The 23,910-nt window shown below is 45.0% G+C and overlaps 1 protein-coding gene across 1 annotated transcript in view; it reads left to right on the top strand.

Moving 5' to 3' along the window:
* LOC139763178 (glycine receptor subunit alpha-4-like) overlaps positions 1-23,910 on the top strand; it is a 143,749-nt gene that overhangs the window by 103,838 nt on the left and 16,001 nt on the right. Inside the window, exons 3-4 of the mRNA XM_071688896.1 lie at positions 5,948-6,107; positions 22,061-22,143. Coding sequence (XP_071544997.1) covers positions 5,948-6,107; positions 22,061-22,143 — 243 coding nt within the window. The remainder of the gene's footprint in view (positions 1-5,947; positions 6,108-22,060; positions 22,144-23,910) is intronic.

The following is a 23,910-nucleotide window of genomic DNA, read 5'->3' as shown; positions in this document are numbered from 1 at the left end:
ACAGACTTTAACAACTTGGTACACACATATTTTAAACAACTTGAGTACAAACCCAAAAAAATATTTTAAAAAACAATTTGATACCCCTATACTTATAACAACTTATACACACAGTATTTTTATAACAACTTGAGTACACACAGTATTATAACAACTTGAGTACACCTTACTTATAAAAACCCTTGAGTACTTCTTAAAACCCTTTTAAAAAATTAAAAACAATTAACTAATAAAAACCCCTTTAGCAACGGGGGAATTTTTGGGAAAAAAGTTTTTTCCTTTAAGGGAAAAATCAAACCTTGAAGACGCCAAAAATTGGGGGTTAAAAAAGGGGTTTTCCCCCTGAAAAAAAAAATTTTTAATTAATTTTTTAAATTAAAAATAATTAATAATAAAAAATTTTTAAATTTAAATTAAAAAAAAAATTTTTAAAATTTTTTTATTTAAAATTTAAATTTTTATATTATTTTTTTTAATAAAATTTTTTATTTTTAATAAAATATTAATATAAATAATATTATACATATATATCATACAAACCTCCAACACCCCGGGATCAAACCCCGGGGCCCCCCCTGTGCAAGAGGCAGGCATGCTAACCGCTAGGCTATGGGACTGTATTATAGGTTTTTGTTAGGTTCGGAAAAACGCTATCACTGGCGTGTGCGTCTGTTGGGAAAATAACCGGTATAGACCCCGTTGCTCACCATTGTAAAGACGAAGGGTATTCGAGTACTTAGTATTTCGAATAGTTTTTTCCCTTATTTTACAGTCCCAAAGCCTAGGGGTTAAAGCATGCCTGCCCTCACCAGGGGCCCCGGGTTCGTTCCTGGCTGTTGAAGGTTTGTATTTTTCTATGAAGGTGCGCGTTCAAAATCCCTTTTTTTATTTCGTAATTCGTATAGGGATAGAGTTGTGCCAGGGGGAAATGGATGTGCGGAAATGAAATTTTGGGGACAATGTGTTTGTGAGGGGGTTTTGGGATCGATAAGTAACGTAAGGGTAAGAGAGATTTGGAAATAAAAAGAGCGTGGTTGAGAGATCAGAAAGGGTGTTTTGAAAGGGTTTTGGGCACATGGAGGGGGAAAGGGGTGGGAAAATTTAAAGGGGGAAATGTGGTGGAGGTGGGGAACAGGAAAAAGAAAGGGAAAAAAATTTGGAAATAAAAAAATGGGAGGAAAAAGGGGGGGTTTTTTGGTTTTTGGGCCTGGGGGAAAAGAGGAGGGAAAGGACCAAAGGGAAAAGGGGGGGAGGGGAAAGGGAAGGGGAACCTTAGGGGGAAAAATGGATTTAAAAAGGATTTTTGGTCGGGTCTGGGGGGGGAAAACCCGGAAAGGTGTTTTAGGTTGGGATATTTTCGTGTGTAGGGATTAAAAACATGTGTTTGGGGGGTTTGGGCTTTTGGGATTTTTTCGTTGTTTCCTTGGTTTTAAAATTGGAAAGGGGGGGGGACCGCGCCCGGGAAAAGAAAAAAAAAAGGAAAAAAAAAAAAAAAAAAATTTTATATATATTTTTTTTATAATATATTAAAATATATTAAATTTTTTTAAAAATAAAATTTTCTGGTTGAACAAAATTTTAAGGTTTACGGGAAATTATTTTTTTAAAAGAGGTTAAAATTTTTTATCCTAAAACATTAAGTTTATAATACCCCAGAAAGCATTAAGAAGGGGGGGTTTCCCCGGGGTACAATCCGAAAAAAAGAGTCTTATGATTGGAAGTGAAACATTATGAAGGGCTGCCAAGGGTTCAGACGTGTTCCAGGGCCTTATGATACAGAGTGAAGCATTATGAGCGGCTAGCAAGTGTTCACACATTCTTAAAGACCTTATAACATAGAGTGAAGCATTATGAAAGCATTATGAAACCTAACAACAGAGGGTTAAGCGTTATCAATATCTGGCCAGGGTAGTGCACACAACCTCCAAAGCCTTATGACAGACAAGCATTATTAAGGGCTAGCAAGGGTCCGAACATCCTCCAGAGCCTGATGATAGGCCGACCAGGGTCCACACACCCTCCAGAGCCTTATGATTGGCCGACCAGGGTCCACACACCCTCCAGAGCCTTATGATAGGCCGACCAGGGTCCACACACCCTCCAGAGCCTTATAATTGGCCGACCAGGGTCCACACACCCTCCAGAGCCTTATGATAGGCCGACCAGGGTCCACACACCCTCCAGAGCCTTATGATAGGCCGATCAGGGTCCACACACCCTCCAGAGACTTATAATTAGCAGACCAAGGTCCACACACCCTCCAGAGCCTTATGATTGGCCGACCAGGGTCCACACACCCTCCAGAGCTTATAATTGGCCGATCAGGGTCCACACACCCTCCAGAGCCTTATGATTGGCCGACCAGGGTCCACACACCCTCCAGAGCCTTATGATTGGCCGACCAGGGTCCACACACCTCCAGAGCCTTATGATTGGCCGACCAGGGTCCACACACCCTCCAGAGACTTATAATTAGCAGACCAAGGTCCACACACCCTCCAGAGCCTTATAATTGGCCGACCAGGGTCCACACGCCCTCCAGAGCTTATAATTGGCCGATCAGGGTCCACACACCCTCCAGAGCCTTATGATTGGCCGACCAGGGTCCACACACCCTCCAGAGCCTTATGATTGGCCGACCAGGGTCCACACACCTCCAGAGCCTTATGATTGGCCGACCAGGGTCCACACACCCTCCAGAGACTTATAATTAGCAGACCAAGGTCCACACACCCTCCAGAGCCTTATAATTGGCCGACCAGGGTCCACACACCCTCCAGATCCTTATAATTGGCCGACCAGGGTCCACACACCCTCCAGAGCCTTATGATAGGCCGACCAGGGTCCACAAACCCTCCAGATCCTTATGATTGGCCGACCAGGGTCCACACACCCTCCAGAGCCTTATAATTGGCCGACCAGGGTCCACACACCCTCCAGATCCTTATAATTGGCCGACCAGGGTCCACACACCCTCCAGAGCCTTATGATAGGCCGACCAGGGTCCACAAACCCTCCAGATCCTTATGATTGGCCGACCAGGGTCCACACACCCTCCAGAACCTTGTGATTGGCCGACCAGGGTCCACACACCCTCCAGAGCCTTATGATAGTAGAGGAGGTATCATTATGAAGGGCTGGCCAGAGTCCAGACACTGATGCACCACACTGCCCAGGGAATATTTGCTGATGCATTTACGAGTCTCAGCTGGGATTGGCCATGTCAACAGAGGTGGATGTTCACATCGATCAGATCAGACAAGATGCGCATTTTGACACGTGACGAAGGATGCTGAACCGAACGAATCTTTTTGGGAGACTCTACGAGCCTTTTAGTATTATCATTATCATTATAACTATTACTATCTTTGTTATATAATCATTATTATAATTAACAGCATTATCATTATCATTACTCTTCATCTTCTATCATTATCATAACCATCCACGTCGTCATGATAATCATAGCAATTATCTATTATGGGATCATCTTCTCAAGACTTGGCAGTAGCCACAAGTCTTATATTGGCTCGCTCACGTCTGGCCGAGTCTCTCCTACTGTGGTCGAGCGATCGTGTGGGGGACCCTCGCCACACCATGGTCTTGGGGAGGTGGGGCCCATATGCGTCTACCCCATGGAGCTAGCTCACATCCCGCCAGGTGGATCTGTCCGGTGGAGGGGAGGAGGGGGGAGGGGGGTAGGGGGAGGTGGTGACAATTCTCTCTCTCTCTCTCTCTCTCTCTCTCTCTCTCTCTCTCTCTCTCTCTCTCTCTCATTTCATCTCTCTCTCTCTCTCTCTCTCTCTCTCTCTCTCTCTCTCTCTCTCTCTCTCTCTCTCTCTCTCATCCGCTCTCATCTTGTCACCATCAAGTAAACAGATGCTACACGAAAAAGATGAGAGATAGAGAGGTGAGAGAGAGAGAGAGAGAGAGAGAGAGAGAGAGAGAGAGAGAGAGAGAGAGAGAGAGAGAGAGAGAGAGAGAGGATATGGAGACACACACAAGACAGAGAAAGAAAGATAAGGCGAACACACTGGAGTAGATAGGAAGTTCGACAGATCAGCAAAGATATACCAAGGTCGTAGACAACTACAGGAAGACATACCAGGTATATTATATATATATATATATATATATATATATATATATATATATATATATATATATATATATATATATATATAACACTAACTGCAAGATACATTTTAAGCTCATGTGAGAGGTGGCCAATCTTTCCCCAACACATAATACTTATATTGGAATGGCCTCCCTGTGTTATCTGTGAGGGAGGAATATTCGCATGGAGGATGTGTAACGTTTCTCTTGTCGTAAAAAGGAGAAGGATTGACCTCTTATCTTGCAGAGGTAAAGTACGACGCTGTATTGAAATCTGCTTTTCTGACACTGCAAAGTTATTTTCCTAATTCAATAAAGAATATATATATATATATATATATATATATATATATATATATATATATATATATATATATATATATATATATATATATATATATATTCCTATGATTCCACGGGGATAATGAAACAGGACAAGTTCCCAAGTGCACTTTCGTGTAATAATCACATCATCAGGGGAGATACAAGAAAGAAATATAACAGTATCTTTTCTTAATCACTTCTTTCGCTCAAGTCTACAATATAGATATGGAACATTGATCATATTGCAATTTCTGATGTCAGTGCTCCCTTATCGTGCAAATCTTCATAAAGGTGTGTTTTCGATGACACTTATCTTGTCTTAATCATCTTAATTATGTCTATTTCAACTGCTGACTTATAATCAACAACAATTCTTTTCTAAGTTTTAATTTTCAACTAAACACCTTTGTAAATGCACAGTGTTAACTGCATATGCTTTCTAAATCCTTGATATCAACCTGTCGTCTTTTCTAAGTGTTTCACTTTAACCAAACGTCTCGTGTAAGTGACTGAGCTTATGTAAACGTATTTTTCTAAGCTCTAATTCCTAACTATACGTCCATTGTAAGTGATTATCTGTTGACGCCTTGTATTGTAAGTGATTATCTCAACTTCTTTAAGTGATTATCTCTTATCTATACGTCATGTGCAGGTGATTATCACCTAACTACAGGTCAGTGGTAATGGATCATCTCTTAACGACACGTCTTTTCTGTTTGATCCATATCAACTATACAGGTCATTGACCGAGGCAGGGGAAGAGCACGTCGTCTTTAACATACGTTGCACGAGAGGCCTTTCTCACAAGAGCTGACCTTGGTCAGGGTATTTTTGGGGGGAGGGGCCTAACTGCATGGAATTAACTCTAGAAGGGTCAGTCCCTTCCCTATCCTGATGTATGATAATGATCATCATCATCATCATCATCCCCACAACAAGCCTTCGATACATCCTTATCTTCCGCCTCTCCTCGGTTATCTCTTATCATATCTTTCCTTTTCTTTCCTTTCCTATCCCTCCCTCATCTCTCTTTTCCTCACTCTATTTGTTTTCTTCTCCTGACCTGACACCTACTGTCTCCCCCCCCCCCCCACCCACCAAGGTCACAGTCTTGGATGGTGGGGGTTTACCCTAGACTCTCTCTCTCTCTCTCTCTCTCTCTCTCTCTCTCTCTCTCTCTCTCTCTCTCTCTCTCTCTCTCTCTCTCTCTCTCTATCTATCTATCTATCTATCTATCTATCAATCTCTATCTAGCCATCGATCTATCTATCTGGGTACCTATCTATCTATCTCTATCTATCCATCGATCTAGCTATCTATCTCTATCTATCCATCGATCTATCAATCTGTGTACCTATCTACCTATCTATCTCCCTTCCCCCTCCTCCCCTTCTTACAGCTCACCCCCATTTCATGCTCCGGCGGTTTCTCTCCCTCCTTCCCTCCCCATCACATGTCTCCTCCACCCCACCCCAAGCCTAACGTTCTCTCCTCCTGCCCCACGCAGCCTGGACGACAGTGGCGGGGTCCTCAGCTTCAAGGACCTCCTGCCGGAGAACCCGAAGGACTACGACAAGATGCGGCCGCCCAAGAAGCAAGGTCGCCCTACCAGGGTTTACTTCCACGTTACTGTCATGGGCATCGACTCCATCAACGAGAACTCCATGGTCAGTGGTGGTTGATGTGGTGGTGTTGCTGTGGTTGTTGTGGTAGTGAGAGGATTTCTGTGGTAGTGAGTGGTTGCTGTGGTAGTGAGTGCTTGCTGTGGTAGTAAGTGCTTTCTGTTGTAGTGAGTGGTTGCTGTGGTAGTGAGTGGTTGCTGTGGTGGAGTGGTTGCTGTGGTAGTGAGTGGTTGCTGTGGTAGTAAGTGGTTTCTGTGGTGTTGAGTGGTTGCTGTGCTTGTGAGTGGTTGCTGTGGTAGCGAGTGGTTGTTGTGGTGGTGAGTGGTTGTTGTGGTGGTGAGTGGTTTCTGTGGTAGTGAGTGATTTCTGTGGTTGTGAGTGATTTCTGTGGTTGTGAGTGATTCCTGTGGTGGTGAGTGATTTCCGTGGTGGTGAGTGGTTTCTGTGGTGTTGAGTGGTTGTTGTGGTAGTGAGTGGTTTCTGTGGTGGTGAGTGGTTGCTGTGGTGGTGAGTGGTTGTTGTGGTAGTGAGTGGTTTATGTGGTGGTGAGTGGTTGCTGTGGTTGTGAGTGGTTGTTGTGGTAGTGAGTGGTTTCTATGGTGGTGAGTGGTTGTTGTGGTAGTGAGTGGTTTCTGTGGTGGTGAGTGGTTGCTGTGGTAGTGAGTGGTTGTTGTGGTAGTGAGTGGTTTCTGTGGTGGTGAGTGGTTGCTGTGGTTTTGAGTGGTTGTTGTGGTAGTGAGTGGTTTCTGTGGTGGTGAGTGGTTGTTGTGGTAGTGAGTGGTTTCTGTGGTGGTGAGTGGTTGCTGTGGTTGTGAGTGGTTGTTGTGGTAGTGAGTGGTTTCTGTGGTGGTGAGTGGTTGCTGTGGTAGTGAGTGGTTGTTGTGGTAGTGAGTGGTTTCTGTGGTGGTGAGTGGTTGCTGTTGTTGTGAGTGGTTGTTGTGGTAGTGAGTGGTTTCTGTGGTGGTGAGTGGTTGTTGTGGTAGTGAGTGGTTTCTGTGGTGGTGAGTGGTTGCTGTGGTTGTGAGTGGTTTCTGTGGTGGTGAGTGGTTGCTGTGGTGGTGAGTGGTTGTTGTGGTAGTGAGTGGTTTCTGTGGTGGTGAGTGGTTGCTGTGGTTGTGAGTGGTTTCTGTGGTGGTGAGTGGTTGCTGTGGTAGTGAGTGGTTGTTGTGGTAGTGAGTGGTTTCTGTGGTGGTGAGTGGTTGCTGTGGTTGTGAGTGGTTGTTGTGGTAGTGAGTGGTTTCTGTGGTGGTGAGTGGTTGTTGTGGTAGTGAGTGGTTTCTGTGGTGGTGAGTGGTTGCTGTGGTTGTGAGTGGTTGTTGTGGTAGTGAGTGGTTTCTGTGGTGGTGAGTGGTTGCTGTGGTAGTGAGTGGTTGTTGTGGTAGTGAGTGGTTTCTGTGGTGGTGAGTGGTTGCTGTGGTTGTGAGTGGTTGTTGTGGTAGTGAGTGGTTTCTGTGGTGGTGAGTGGTTGTTGTGGTAGTGAGTGGTTTCTGTGGTGGTGAGTGGTTGCTGTGGTTGTGAGTGGTTGTTGTGGTAGTGAGTGGTTTCTGTGGTGGTGAGTGGTTGTTGTGGTTGTGAGTGGTTTCTGTGGTAGTGAGTGGTTGTTGTGGTAGTGAGTGGTTGTTGTAGTAGTGAGTGGTTTCTGTGGTGGTGAGTGGTTGCTGTGGTGGTGAGTGGTTGCTGTGGTGGTGAGTGGTTGCTGTGGTGGTGAGTGGTTACTGAGGTGGTGAGTGGTTGCTGTGGTAGCTAATGGTCCGTGAGAGTGCCTGTGGTCCATGAGTGTGCCTGAGCACACCACTTAACGCAGTGGTGCCCTACGCTGGCAACTTGAGTAATTAGTTTCTGCAGTGGCGCTCGTCACCCGGGACCAGTTAGAGTAATGGTGTTGTGGTGTATTGATGTGCTATGCCACATCAAAATGTCTGTAGAGTTGGGAGTGCCATAGGACTACTGTAGAGATATGAACCAAGATAACAGGCTCTATAGATCCTCATGTAATATTGTATCTATGGAATTCAAGTAATTGTGATGATGAATATGTTATAATTATGGGTTATGTAAAGAAGAATGGATTATATTGGTATATTATGAGAGGAAGGTGCTGGTATAAGAGGAAGGTGGCTGGTATGTTATCTCTGGGAGATATGTTATCTCAGGAAGGTTACTGGGAAGTTTTGACACTGAGGAGAGATACGTAGATACGTCTACGAGAAAGATTATAACCAGATGGATTATTTCGAAGCTAATATGGCCATGACGTAGGTCTACCAGGATGGAGTAGACCTACGAGGATGGAGTAGAACTACCAGGATGGAGTAGATCTACGAAGATGGAGTAGAACTACCAGGATGGAGCAGATCTACGAGGATGAGTAGAACTACCAGGATGGAGTAGATCTACGAAGATGGAGTAGAACTACCAGTATGGAGTAGATCTACGAGGATGGAGTAGACCTACCAGGATGGAGCAGATCTACGAGGATGAGTAGAACTACCAGGATGGAGTAGATCTACGAAGATGGAGTAGAACTACCAGGATGGAGCAGATCTACGAGGATGAGTAGAACTACCAGGATGGAGTAGATCTACGAAGATGGAGTAGAACTACCAGTATGGAGTAGATCTACGAGGATGGAGTAGACCTACCAGGATGGAGCAGATCTACGAGGATGAGTAGAACTACCAGGATGGAGTAGATCTACGAAGATGGAGTAGAACTACCAGGATGGAGCAGATCTACGAGGATGAGTAGAACTACCAGGATGGAGTAGATCTACGAAGATGGAGTAGAACTACCAGTATGGAGTAGATCTACGAGGATGGAGTAGACCTACCAGGATGGAGCAGATCTACGAGGATGAGTAGAGCTACAAGGATGGAGTAGATCTACGAGGATGGAGTAGAACTACCAGGATGGAGCAGATTTACCACAAAAATCCAGCAGAAAAGCTATCATTCATGTGACCTTCAGTGGTGTAGTGGTTAGTTTGGCTGACTATGTATCACGCGGGCCTACCAGGGATCGCAGATATATCATATATATACACATATATTTTTTTTTTTTTTTTTTTTTTTTTTTTAAAGAAGGAACAGAGAAGAGGTCCAGGTGAGGATATTCCCTCAAAGGCCCAGTCCTCTGTTCTTAACGCTACCTCGCTATCGCGGGAAATAGCAAATAGTATGAAAAAAAAAAAAAAAAAAATATATATATATATATATATATATATATATATATATATATATATATATATATATATATATATATATATATATATATCCGTGTCATCTTGGTAACCCTATGTATAAATGAATTCAAAACATCTGCAAAGAACTTCAGCTAAATTCTTAATCTCTTCACAGACAAGGAAATAAGGTCAAATGATAGCTAACGATCATAGTTGCCAGAGACTACAAAATTCACTAACTGCTAATTCTTGCTGGGCTGTTAAGTCATTTGGTCCATTGTTCCGCCGTGGTGGAACTGGGAATGCCGAGGGCTTCAAAGAGAACGGCACAATGGAATGGAAAATGAGGAGTGGTCACAATGGACGGTGAAGGAAAGTGGGAGGGGAGAAAAAAAAATGATTGCTAAATCCAAACTCATACAATGAGTGGGAGGGATGATGGTGGAGGATATTGTATAGGGTTGCTCTGTGTATTGTGTGTGTGTGTGTGTGTGTGTGTGTGTGTGTGTGTGTGTGTTGGTGGGGGAGGGGAGAGGGATGGTGGATGTCCATGTGTTTTGACGGTGCGATAGGCTGGGGGTGGGGTGGGGGGTTGGGGGGGAGGTGGGGGGTACGGTAAGGATATCGTAATATTGTGTATTGTGTGGGTTGTGTAAGGGGTTTCATATACTATAGGGGTATTGTAAGGGGTTCTCTATTACTGTAAGGGTACTGTAGCCGGTCTGTGTACCGTGAGGGTACAGTCAAGAGGTCTGTGTACCGTGAGGGTACAGTCAAGAGGTCTGTGTACCGTGAGGGTACAGTTCGGAAGTCTATGTACTCCTAGGGTACTGCAGGCAGTCTGTGTATAGGGTATAGCCAGGAGATCTGTGTACTGCCAGGGTACTGTAAGCGGTCTATGTACCATGAGGGTACTCCTAGGGTACTATAAGCTGTCTGTGTACCATGACGGTACAGCATGCATTCTGTGTACCCTTATGGCACCGACGGTAGCTTGTGTTTGTGTACCGTGTCCTGAGTCTTCACAGACTAAATTCGACCTCATTTTGGAGTTAATAATCGGGATCATGCGCCTGCATAATTAAAATCGTGCCTTAATGAGCTCAGAATATTATAATCTTACTTGCAAACACGAACACCAAAAAGAAGTAGAGAAAAAGCAACCTCATAAATAAAGCTATGTCGTAAACGCTATTATGTGATCTGTATGTACCACAGACTTGCTTGGTTACATATCTACCTGTCTTTATGTGTATGTGTCTTGGTGTGTGTGTGTGTGTGTGTGTGTGTGTGTGTGTGTGTGTGTGTGTGTGTGTGTGTGTGTGTGTCAGTCTACTTCGTTGCGCCACCGATTTTTCTCCCTTCTGAACTTCTTTCTTTCCCCCACATGGTATATGTTCACCCTCTCATCATAACCCTTGAATCACTCACTGGCCAATGTTCATCCTCACACGTACCATTCCCTCTCGCCACGAGTAACCCCCCGCCCCCCATATAGGACAATCCTCTCCTGTATTTTGCCACTGAACATCCATTATTTTCCCGAGTGTCAGATCGTAAGTTTCCCCCTCTAAAGAGACACGAAAGTCGACCTCTCATAAATTTTTTCCCTCAGTTGGAACAAGATTTTGCTATAAACGTTTTTGGTTTTCCAATCCCAGACATCTCCTAACCCTTGTAGTAAATCTTTTTCGCTGAGGAAGTTAATCATGTTAATGTTCATGATTATTTGGCTTCAAAGCTCTTTCTTTCACTTGTCCCCTCGCGAAGACAATATTTTCCCTCAAGACATCTTTTTTCCTCCCAACAAGACACATTCTTTCCCTCAAGACCCGCTCGTGTTCCACTCTCCCCTCCTCACCCAAGACCCGCTCGTGTTCCACTCTCCCCTCCTCACACAAGACCCGCTCGTGTTCCACTCTCCTCTCCTCACACAAGACCCGCTCGTGTTCCACTCTCCCCTCCTCACCCCAGACCCGCTCGTGTTCCACTCTCCTCTCCTCACACAAGACCCGCTCGTGTTCCACTCTCCTCTCCTCACACAAGACCCGCTCGTGTTCCACTTCCTCTCCTCACCCCAGACCCGCTCGTGTTCCACTCTCCCCTCCTCACACAAGACCCGCTCGTGTTCCACTCTCCTCTCCTCACACAAGACCCGCTCGTGTTCCACTCTCCTCTCCTCACCCAAGACCCGCTCGTGTTCCACTCTACTCTCCTCACCCAAGACCCGCTCGTGTTCCACTCTCCTCTCCTCACCCAAGACCCGCTCGTGTTCCACTCTCCTCTCCTCACACAAGACCCGCTCGTGTTCCACTCTCCTCTCCTCACCCAAGACCCGCTCGTGTTCCACTCTACTCTCCTCACCCAAGACCCGCTCGTGTTCCACTCTCCCCTCCTCACCCCAGACCCGCTCGTGTTCCACTCTCCTCTCCTCACCCAAGACCCGCTCGTGTTCCACTCTCCCCTCCTCACCCAAGACCCGCTCGTGTTCCACTCTCCCCTCCTCACACAAGACCCGCTCGTGTTCCACTCTCCTCTCCTCACACAAGACCCGCTCGTGTTCCACTCTCCCCTCCTCACCCAAGACCCGCTCGTGTTCCACTCTCCTCTCCTCACCCAAGACCCGCTCGTGTTCCACTCTCCTCTCCTCACCCAAGACCCGCTCGTGTTCCACTCTCCTCTCCTCACACAAGACCCGCTCGTGTTCCACTCTCCTCTCCTCACACAAGACCCGCTCGTGTTCCACTCTCCCCTCCTCACCCAAGACCCGCTCGTGTTCCACTCTCCTCTCCTCACCCAAGACCCGCTCGTGTTCCACTCTCCTCTCCTCACACAAGACCCGCTCGTGTTCCACTCTCCTCTCCTCACACAAGACCCGCTCGTGTTCCACTCTCCTCTCCTCACACAAGACCCGCTCGTGTTCCACTCTCCCCTCCTCACCCCAGACCCGCTCGTGTTCCACTCTCCTCTCCTCACACAAGACCCGCTCGTGTTCCACTCTCCCCTCCTCACCTAAGACCCGCTCGTGTTCCACTCTCCCCTCCTCAACCCAGACCCGCTCGTGTTCCACTCTCCTCTCCTCACCCAAGACCCGCTCGTGTTCCACTCTCCTCTCCTCACACAAGACCCGCTCGTGTTCCACTCTCCTCTCCTCACACAAGACCCGCTCGTGTTCCACTCTCCCCTCCTCACTCCCCCATCCTCCCTTCACCCACTCCCACGTCAGCCTGGGTCTCCGCGCCACCCCAGGAGCCACAGTCAAAAATCACTTTTCAACTCATAGCCACAACGTGACTCCACTAGGAAATGTGGCCATTGGTGACAGCTGTGTCAGGGTGAGGGGTGAGGCTACTGCACTGCAGAAGTAATGTGAGGGCTGGCAGTGTGGAAGCCTCCTCAGAGGGTGGCAGGGAAGTGTGAGGGCTAGGAAGTGTGTGTGTGTGTGTGTGTGTGTGTGTGTGTGTGTGTGTGTAGGTGGGTGTAGGTGAGTGTAGAGTAGGGGGTAGCAGGAAGTGTGGGCTATGAAGTGTAGGGCTAGGAAGTGTGTGTGTGTATGTGTGTGTGTGTGTGTGTGTGTGTGTGTGTGTGTGTGTGTGTGTGTGTAAGTGGGTGTATGTGGGTGTAGGTTAGGGGGTAGAAGGAAGTGAAGGCTACGAAGTGTAGGGCTAAGAAATGTGGGGCAGTCCATGATAACAGGGATCTTGAAATAGAGATAAGATAAAGATTTACGAAAGGGGCACAGAGAGAGAGAGAGAGAGAGAGAGAGAGAGAGAGAGAGAGAGAGAGAGAGAGAGAGAGAGAGAGGGAGGGAGGGAGAGTCATGAAGAAAGGCCGTGTTTAAAACGGTAAACAATCCTAAATCAGCGTAAGCGGACAGCCCAATTATACCCTCCAGGCCATTCCATCGGTACAAACATATTGCCGTCAGCGACACGCGCCCTGTGTTGCCGGGACGTGCACCCAATGATGCAGTAATATACAGGTCCCTGGCTGGTCTAACTAGCCAGTCTGCTTGGCTGCCGGAAAAAGAAGACATCTCCCCGGTAATTTTCTGCCCAGTGGACCTGCAGTTTAAGAGGACACTTCTTGCGCATTAACCGTGTGCTCCGGGAACCCTTCCTATGGCAAAGTTAATCTTTCTATTTTTGTCCTTACGTGAAACTGCGGCTGGTCTCATGGACAGACACACATATAGTTCTCTGTTCAAATGAACTTTTCTCCACGTATGCTAGAGGAAAAGTGCTCAAATAGGCTTGAGAAGCCGATTGAAGTGATGAAAAAGTCGCTGGATGAAAGCAAATCGTTATAGGAGCAAAAGAGGGGAAAGATCGTGCCGATCTTTAAGAAAGTAGACCGGGAAGTTGCGCAGAATTACAGTCCGGTTTCTCTAACGACTTGCACCGGATAAACTATCCAAACGAGACATAACACGGATCCAGATAGTCATTCCTAAAAAGACAAAAGAAAAAATCGAAGACTTCTACGAAAAAGTGAACTCTTATATAGACAAAAGAGAAGGTTGGGCGGACCGTGTGTATCTGGACTACTAGAAAGCATTTGACACTATCACCACATATAGCTTTGGTAAAGAAATTGGGCCTTCAAGCGGGAATAAGTGGAAGTGGAAGGAGACAAAGGACGCATGTCCGAGGAACCTTCTCGAAATAGATTGAGGTTACTAATGGTGTGCCGTAGGTGTTCGACCCTGGGATCATTATTTTTCCTGATCTGTGTAAATGTCTCACCGAAATAGATAGACGCATCCCTAAATATGTTTGCAAATGAGGCCATGATCACGATGGGGGTGAGGAGTGATGAAGACTGCATCAATTTACAAACGAATCAAGACAAACTCGAAAGGTTTTCTAATACATGTTTGATAAAACCTAACCCAAGACACTGCAGAGTAATTAGGATGGATCACATTGACGTAAGGCCTCAGGGCGAATATCATCACCCTTTTAGTAAGCTGCAGGAATCTGTGTGTGAAAGGAGTATCGTAAGGAGACATTCTCTGCTGGTAGGCATTAGAATCCGGGCGCTATCGTGATAATCCACATCTTCAGGGGTTACAGGACATCCCTGTACCACTGAAGATGTCAATTATCACAACAGCGCGTGGATCTTAATGCTCCATTCTCCTTGTGACTACCAGTCCATTCCACACACAAGACAGGAACTTAGATATGCTTCTCACATTTGGTCCTCGCACTTACTGAGAAATGATAGAGAAGGTTCACAGGAGGACAACAAAGATGTTACTGGAGTGAAGAGAGCCGAGTTACTGTGAGGATTCAGGGGTCATAAATGTATCCAACATGTAGAAGGGTAAAGGGTGACTTGACCACTATCGTTCAGTATATAAACCTGTCTGATGACGTCAGCAGTGAACAGGTCTGCCGAAAGAGGCAAACAACGAAACGACCAGAGGCTGGACCATGGAAGTCAGAGAGAATTTTGTCAGATGTAAAGAAGTATTTCTAAAACGCAGGAGTGTTGGATGAATGGAATATAGTGAGTTATGAGACTGTGAACACGGAGAGCAAACAGACAATAAGTTCAAAAAGTTATACAGTAACAAAGTTCAAGAGATGGGGGATCCCACGAGTGTAGAGCTATACACCTTCCCAAACTGTAGAAGCATAACTACAAAATGAATAATTGTTGCACACAAGACATGGGGCCCCACGAATGTAGAACTACCTCCCCACACAGTAGAAATAAACTACACACAACAAATAGGATCCCACAAGTGTAGAAATACCTTCCTATACAATACAAATAGGTAATTACAAATACGTATTTACAGCACACACACACACACACACACACACACACACACACACACGTACTTAAAGCGCCCTATGGAAGCGGCACAAGACTGAAGACAGGGATTCGAACGTGTTGACATTTCCAGAACCATACGTCGCGCCCCCAGAGATTTATGGCCGTACTAAGGACGTTCTTAGCATTCATGAAACACCATCTTGGGGAAGACTGATAAGAATGGAAATCGCATGAATACTTCACCTGGTGATCGCATTTAAAGTGGGTGTGTGATAGACGGTTTATGAAGCAGACGCGAGGAGCTGACAAGCTGGGAGATGAGGCTTCGATACCTGACAGGCAAACAGCTGGGCGGAGGGGTACAGGGGTGAGTGAGAGGGTACAAAGAGTGAGTACAGGGGTGAGTGAGAGGGTACAAAGAGTGAGTACAGGGGTGAGTGAGAGGGTACAAATCTTATGTACAGGGTGAGTGTAAGAGAATAGAAAACTACAGTACAAGGGTGAGTGAGGGTGTACAATTCTTGAGTACAAGGCGAAGCGAGAGGGTAGAGAACAAGGGTACAAGGGTGAGCGAGTCTGTACAAAGAGTGAGTACATGTGGGAGTGAGAAATTACAAATCTTGTGTACAGGGTGAGTGTGAGAGGATAGAAAGTTAAAGTGCAAGGATGAGTCAGAATGGACAAAGGATGAGTACAAGAGTTCGAGTGAAAGTTCTCAAAGGCGAAGGGAAGGAGTTCATTCAACGAGACAGAAGCAGTTAGAGCTCAATGTCATGACTTTAGTGACACAATTAGAGCGAAAGGGGGAACACTTTTAGAGCGACTCAGATAGAGTACAAGTTACAAGGACGAGGTAGAGAATATGGGAACATATCTAGAGCTACAGAGTTAGAGTTAGAGACACAGTAACAAATGCCAGAATTAGAACCACAGGTAGGGAGTTAAGAATGAACAGGGACAGAGTAAGGATTACAGAACTGAAATTCAGAGTTACATGGAGAGAGTTACAGAGAGGCGGGAGTTAAGGCTGTTGGTCCTTTGTCTACAGTCTAGGGTAGGAAGTTAAGGACTTGGAACTTCAATGTACAGCGAGACGAAGCGGGAGTTAAGGCTGTGGGTCCTTAGTCTACACTCTAAAAAGGAAGTTAAGGACTTGGAACTTCAATAAACAGCGAGATGGAGCGGGAGTTAAGGCTGTGGGTCCTTAGTCTACACTCTAAAAAGGAAGTTAAGGACGCGGAACTACAATAAACAGCGAGATGGAGCAGCGTCGAGGGTTGGAAACAAAGAGAGAGAGGGAGGGAGGGAGGAGGAAGCGAAGCTCCTCTGGTCATGAATGAGACGGAGCCAATTTCCCTCGACGGGCTGAATTTACATGGCAATTTTCTTGTGGTTCCACAACCCAGCTGCAGACTGCCGTCTGGTGATGTGACGGTGGTTTACGACCTTCTATCTCTCGATTAATCTATCCACCTTTATCCTGACTTGCCTATTTGTCTCTCCGTCAATGCCTATATGAATATACACCACATAACGCCCTCCAACACCAGGATTCGAAATACAAGAAAAAAATGGTTACCAGGACAAATGCAATAAAACTAAGGGCTGAAAGATGTCGTACGGACGTGAGGAAGAAAAAAAGGCTTCTATTCCTATAAGTGTGTTGAACACTGGAATAGGTTACCATCAGACGTGGTGAATGCTAAAACTATAAATACCTTCAAAAGTCGTTTTGACAAATATTTTATAGATTTAGGTATACTTTCAGAAAAACGCCTGAAATACACGTATCAACAATAGCAGTAACGGGGACACTAGAAAGCTAATGTGCAGCGGCGGGGAGTCGGTGATAGATTAAAAAAACACCGAACAGAATTGAGTTTTTCTTATCAAGGTGAATTTTTCTTTTTCTCTTATCAGTCAACCCAGTCGTGGGCCAATGAGGCCTCCTGTTGTCTGTCATTCTCATATAAACTGATATAAACCCGTTTCCAAACAAGTGAGACTCGCCAAGAAATTAGATTCCTAGTGACATTAGAATGTGTATGAGAGTAATACGACTGGAGTCTACTGAATCCACTTTAAGCTTACCTTACAAAGCTGGTCTTCTCGCAGACCACAGGTGAGGCTATTTCTGGAGGAGTGAGGGAGACACGGGGATGGCAGGGTGCGAACGGCTATCCTCACAATACCCAAGTAGATCACGAACACCAACGTGTCTGGTGCAATGTCCATGAACCAGTCCAGGAGATGAAGGAGAAACGTCACGTACATATTTCACTGATTTCCTCGAGTTCTCATGGCCCTGTTGTCATAGCCACCAACCCATTGACTGTGCGAAGCCTCAGCTACGCCAGGTAATTGTTAAATACCTGTACATCAAACTACCTTAGTGATATTAACTGCTCCAGTGACCCTAAATGAAGACCACATATCATTCGATAGTTCCCGTCACCACAGTAGTTCACACGTATCTAACAGTCGTCTGTTAACAAGTATCTAATAACCAATTTACCTTCCTTAGCACCACAACTGTTTTTGTTTTGTTTTCAACCTCCACTTTGACGAGCCAGTTAGCGACTCATTTCGTCTAAAGGTCGTCAACTGTCACTTCCCCCGTCCTCCAACAGCCTCGATTAACTTAAGCATTTATCAGCAATGGAGGATCCTACATAACACACTCGAGGCAGTGGAATCCTCGTCATCACCACTACAAAAGCGTTTGGAACTCGTCACCACTGGAATCTCATTCATCAGTGGGGTTGTATAAAACGGCGAGTGACGGCTACTCAAAACACAGGAGGTATACAAGACTGACCATAGTGAGCTGGGGAGAGGCGCGTCACGTATAGCCAAGAATAGTAACCCAGAGGAAACACTGGTGCTGTAAGCCTCACGCGTTTTCGACAGTGACATGTGTCAGTTGCGTTGGGTGCCGATGGCGGCGCCACCAGCGAGTGTCTCGTCTGTATTGTTCATTTCATAGTTCTGGACGGTCGGCCATGTTCAGATAGTGGCTGCGGGAGAATTGCTTGGGTGGAGTCATTAGCTTCTATACGTGATTGACCCTTAACAACCTTGCATATATACGCCATGGAACTACCCATTTGTTGGTACAGGCGGGAGTACTATCACACATGAGCGTCTGTCTGTCCCTCTGACAGAACGGGACGAGGTGTGATAGTTCGACAAGTAAAGTACTGACACCACCTCTAAGGCCTTGCATATCAGATGGTGAACACCAGTAATATTCGATACCATATTACGAATATGTGAAATACCAAAATGCTCCTTTACTACATCGCGTTACCGGGCTCCGCCGGCAGTGGAAGGTCACCTTTGGTGAGGCTGTACCATAGGGAGTACACTCTCGTCAAGGAGTTTATTCCAAGGACTCTACATTTCCCTGCTACTGGATGTGGTGCAGCCTAGGGCTGCTGGAGCCTTTCCAAAGAGGTCTTGGGTAACACAAGAATTACTAGTGAGGTAATCCTAATATATTTATATATATATATATATATATGTGTGTGTGTGTGTGTGTGTGTGTGTGTGTGTGTGTGTATAGATAGATAGATATTTTCACAGGAGCAGTGGATAATGCTGAAAATTCCCCTCGCTTCTTCTACGTAAGCTCTGGGTCTGCCTCACCCATTGCCTTGGAATGTCATCTTAAGCTTTTGAATGTCCCCTGCAGCTTTAAGCTTGGTCACAACAAACTCACTATACATTCTGCTTCTGTTCAGTCTCTTAGTGACGTTCTACTTGAATACGTTAATCTTTTCTTTGAGCAGAGAGTCAGTTTTTTTTCACTCAGTCGAATGAATTGATTTTTCACAGTGCAGATATAGCGATCTCTTCCTCCTGTTATCCAGGGGTGTCTCCCGAGTGCATTGGATACGAGTATTCATCTCTTTAACACAGTTGATAAACGGAGCTGAATCCCTCCCTCCCTCTCTCACTCACTCCCACCCTCCTCCCCTCCCTCTCGCACCCATATCCAGAGATAGATTTACATAGACAATATGGAGCCGAGTGCTAGATTTATGCTCGGGAGTATCAGCCTCATCGACCTGAGCGAGAGTGACCAATGTGCCTCTATCTTACCCCCTGTGGGTCGAACCGTGATTTGGGGACCATAACAGCTCGATGCAAGTTATGAATGTGGCTCTGAACGGATCAGTGAAGGTGGCATATATATATACACACACACATACATATATATACATATATATATATATATATATATATATATATATATATATATATATATATATATATATATATATATATGTATATATATATATATATATTTTTATTTCTTTATTTATTATACTTTGTCGCTGTCTCCCGCGTTTGCGAGGTAGCACAAGGAAACAGACGAAAGAGATGGCCCAACCCCCCCCCATACACATGTATATACATATATATATATATATATATATATATATATATATATATATATATATATATATATATATATATATATATATATATATATATATATATTTCTTTCTTTCATACTATTCGCCATTTCCCGCATTAGCGAGGTAGCGTTAAGAACAGAGGACTGGGCCTTTGAGGGAATATCCTCACCTGGCCCCCTTCTCTGTTCCTCTTTGGGAAAAAAAAACAAGAGGGGAGGATTTCCAGCCCCCCGCTCCCTTCCCTTTTAGTCGCCTTGTACGACACGCAGGGAATACGTGGGAAGTATTCTTTCTCCCCTATCCCCAGGGATAATATATATATATATATATATATATATATATATATATATATATATATATATATATATATATATATATATATATATATATATATATACACATATATATATACACATATATATATATATAAGTCATAAACAAATAGGTAAAGTCTGAAAAACACAAATGGCTCCTTGTGCCACTGAATTCAGGTTTATATAAATGCCTCCAAAATACATTATTCCCACTCACTCTCCACCCCTCTATCCTCGGCATGAAAGCTGCAGCCAGCGACACCTAAACCTCCTTCAAGGAGTATCCAATGTTGTTGGAAAGGTGTTCCAATGTTTGGGTAAAGATTCTTTAAGCATGATACTGGAGTCGAGAGAAGGGTTTTGTGAGGTACACGCCAGTGGTAAATAAATGGACAGGCAAACGGTTGTTTGGGAATCTGTAAGTTTCTCTCTCTCTCTCTCTCTCTCTCTCTCTCTCTCTCTCTCTCTCTCTCTCTCTCTCTCTCTCTCTCTCTCTCTCTCTCTCTCTCTTTCTGGGATAGGGAGGGCGTCCTTGGAGACTATGAGGCACATCCTGGTGTGGCCCGCCCCCTTAGCCCTTGGGTGGGGGAGACCTATAGAAGACCCATCTCTAACCTCAGCGTCGGCGGCTCCAAGGTACACCCATCCGTGGCCAGGAGTGACTTCAAAGACGCGTCCCCGAGGAGTGGGAGTGTAATTAATTCCCATTTTTTCCGGATGGAGAGCTTTACATCGTACAACATCTGGTAGCTTATGTAAAAATGTAAGAACAGGAGAAAAGAGGGGTTTTATATACATATATATCATCTATTCTATTATACGTAATCGCTGCTTCCCGCGTCAGCGAGGTAGCGCCAGGAAACAGACGAAGAATGGCCCATCCACTCATATACAAATATAAATACATAAACGCCCACATACGCACATATACATACATATACATAGCAACATATACATACTTACACATATACATATGCAGACATTTCATACATACACATGTACATATTCATACTTGCCTTCATCTATTCCCGTCGCTACCTCGCCCCACAGGAAAACAGCATCGCTATCCCCTGCTTCAGCCAGGTAGCGCCAGGAATACAGACAAAAGGCCACATTCGTTCAAACTCAGTTTCTAGTTGTTATATATATATATATATATATATATATATATATATATATATATATATATATATATATATATATATATATATATATATATATATATATATATATATATAAGGTTCTACAGCTTCATAGATATTGATAGTCGTCAGAGCTAATCTTTTCGTTGTTAAGGAAGGAAATGTTGTATGTAAGGGAACGTATCTCTTTAAGATTTTCAGAAAGATATTTCATGTGAGACGAAAACCAACATGAAGAGTATTTTCACACACACACACACACACACACACACACACACACACACACACCAACGACATCAGATATTGTAGAGAAGTTTTCTCCAATGTAAACAAGAGTATGACCATTATGTAACCACACGGTAAACAATGGCTCAGTCTTTTACATGGTGTTGGTGGGTGTCGATTCCCAGAGCCTTCCTTGATACATGTGTCCACTGCCGAGAAATATGTATAGGTATTCATCCTCCCGGATACATAGGTGTGAGGGGTATGTATCCACCACCTGGATGTATGTGAAGGTATGTATCCGCCACGTGGATACATGAAAGTCTATGTATCCAATACTAAAATACATTTAAGAATATGTATCAACTACCCGGATCCATGCAGAGCTATGTATCCACTACCCATATGCATGTAAATGCATGTATCCACTATCCGGATACATGTAAAGATATGTATCTAACACTCGGATACATGTAAAGGTACGTATCCACCGCCCGGATCCATGTAAAGGTATGTATCCACTACCCAGATCTGGGTGTAGACCTGTATCCACCGGCCGGATAAAGGCAAAAGTCTCGAGGTACAATGGACCCTTCTCACTATGGTATATGTAAACGTCTCTAGCCATTATGTACATGCGTACGCTTCTCTGTCTGGTGTCTGTAGAGGGTTGGACAGACAAATAGATAGATAGATAGATAGGTGGACAGATAGATACATAGATAGATAGAGAGAGAGAGAGAGAGAGAGAGAGAATGAGAACCAACTCCTTATGCAAAACCAATATCGTGGACGCTCCACTTAAACGGTGAGGTGTGGGTGGGGTGGGCTGGCTGGGGGCCGCCACCTCGTCTCCTCCTCACCCATGAGGGAGGCCCCACGTAACCACTGGACCTGACACTAACCCGGTGCTTCCTGCCTGCAGACCTACGTGGCCGACATCTTCTTCGCCCAGTCCTGGAAAGACCATCGTCTGCGCCTCCCAGAGAACATGACCTCCAGCTACAGGTAAGTGCCACTACCATATATATATATATATATATCATAGAATATACAAACCTCTAACAGCTAGGATCGAACCCGGGACCCCTGCGTAGCAGGCGGGAGCGCTACCGCTAGGCTATGATCGCCACGCAAGAGTCCCGGGTATATATATATATATATATATATATATATATATATATATATATATATGCAAAAGTTCTGTCGCCAAGGAGTTGTAGACAGTCTCCCTTGACCGTCTCCCTCCTCTAGGAAGAAATAGGAGAGTCTGACCGTAAGAGGGTAATTCCCTCAAGGTTATGACTACAGACACACACACAGAAGCAAAAGAGAGAAAACAAAAACAAAACACAAGAAAACAAATCATTTTTCTATCTGTCTTTGTATCATCTTCGTGTGTTTACATGTCTGTCTTTGTATCATCCTCGTGTGTTTACATGTCTGTCTTTGTATCATCCTCGTGTGGTTACATGTCTGTCTTTGTATCATCCTCGGGTGTTTACTTGTCTGTCTTTGTATCATCCTCGTGTGTTTACTTGTCTGTCTTTCTATCATCCTCGTGTGTTTACTTGTCTGTCGGAAAAAAATCATATCTTCGCCACCGAGATTTTCTTTGGGTTTGGTTCGCTATAACAGATATTCTGATTATTTTATGATTTTGGGAGAGACAACTAATCGATAAGGACGTCCGTGGAGGTGCCAGAGATTACCAGCCTCTCACAACTTTGCCCCAAAAAGTCCTAAAAGTCAGAGAAAGTTGGCCAGAGGTTTGTGAGATGAGGGGCCACCACAGCATGTTGTGACGAACGCCGACAGGTGGCTCTCAAGTCGAGGATTCTTCTTCCTGTTGTATCCCTCACACTTTCTCTACACAGCCAGGTGCACTGGTCTTATATATATATATATATATATATATATACATATATATATATATACACCTGTCGCAACCAAGATTCGAACCCATACACTCGACCCTGGCCGGCCCGTGAATGCGTCACAGTCAGAAACGCTAACCGCTACACCACGGAGGTCCAAACCGGGCACATCATACGACTCCTATAACCCCCAATGGCATAAGTGTTTATACTTGTCAATGAACTGTATGATTAAGTCCCTTTACAACCACCTTCCTAGATTCCAACGCCATAAACCAATTCATCATCCATCCTATTCCGCTAGGTCTTGAAGCCTTTATTATATCTATAACCTATTCCTTAAACTCCATCTCGTCTCTCCCTGAACAATGATACAATACAATATAACACTTAGCTATCCATCGGGGACGGAGGGAGGGAGGGACGGTGGGAGACGGGGGTAAGACGGAAAGAGGGAGGGAGGGACGGTGGGAGACGGGGGTAAGACGGAAAAAAATGGCTTCGGAAACTAAGGCCAGCTTGGAGAACATTATTGTGCCTGACGATATTTATGGCGCGCTGTGCAAACGTTTCGGAGGCATAAACACCCGTGCCATTTATGCAAACGTTCGTTATAAACAAGGGCAAATGGCCGCTGCCAGCTGCTCTGCGGCCCATAACAATTGCTGTTAAAATGTCGGGATTACCTCACAAACGTGTAATTAGTGTGCGGGGGTTTTTTCAGGGGGGAGTTAGAAGTAGGAATAGAATTAGTTCCAACGTTGTTGGACCGTCCGTAGCGATAACATGCTGGTGTGGAGCCTGACCATCCCACACCCCGTGTGTTCCTGTTGTTGTGACTCTTTTAACAAATCGTCGCCTACCACCCATCCCCCAGAGCACCACCCTTTTACACCCC

The sequence above is a fragment of the Panulirus ornatus genome, chromosome 46, assembly GCF_036320965.1.
Source record: "Panulirus ornatus isolate Po-2019 chromosome 46, ASM3632096v1, whole genome shotgun sequence".
In the NCBI taxonomy this organism is placed as follows: Eukaryota; Metazoa; Arthropoda; class Malacostraca; order Decapoda; family Palinuridae; genus Panulirus; species Panulirus ornatus.
This window is presented reverse-complemented; position numbering and strand designations above follow the sequence as displayed.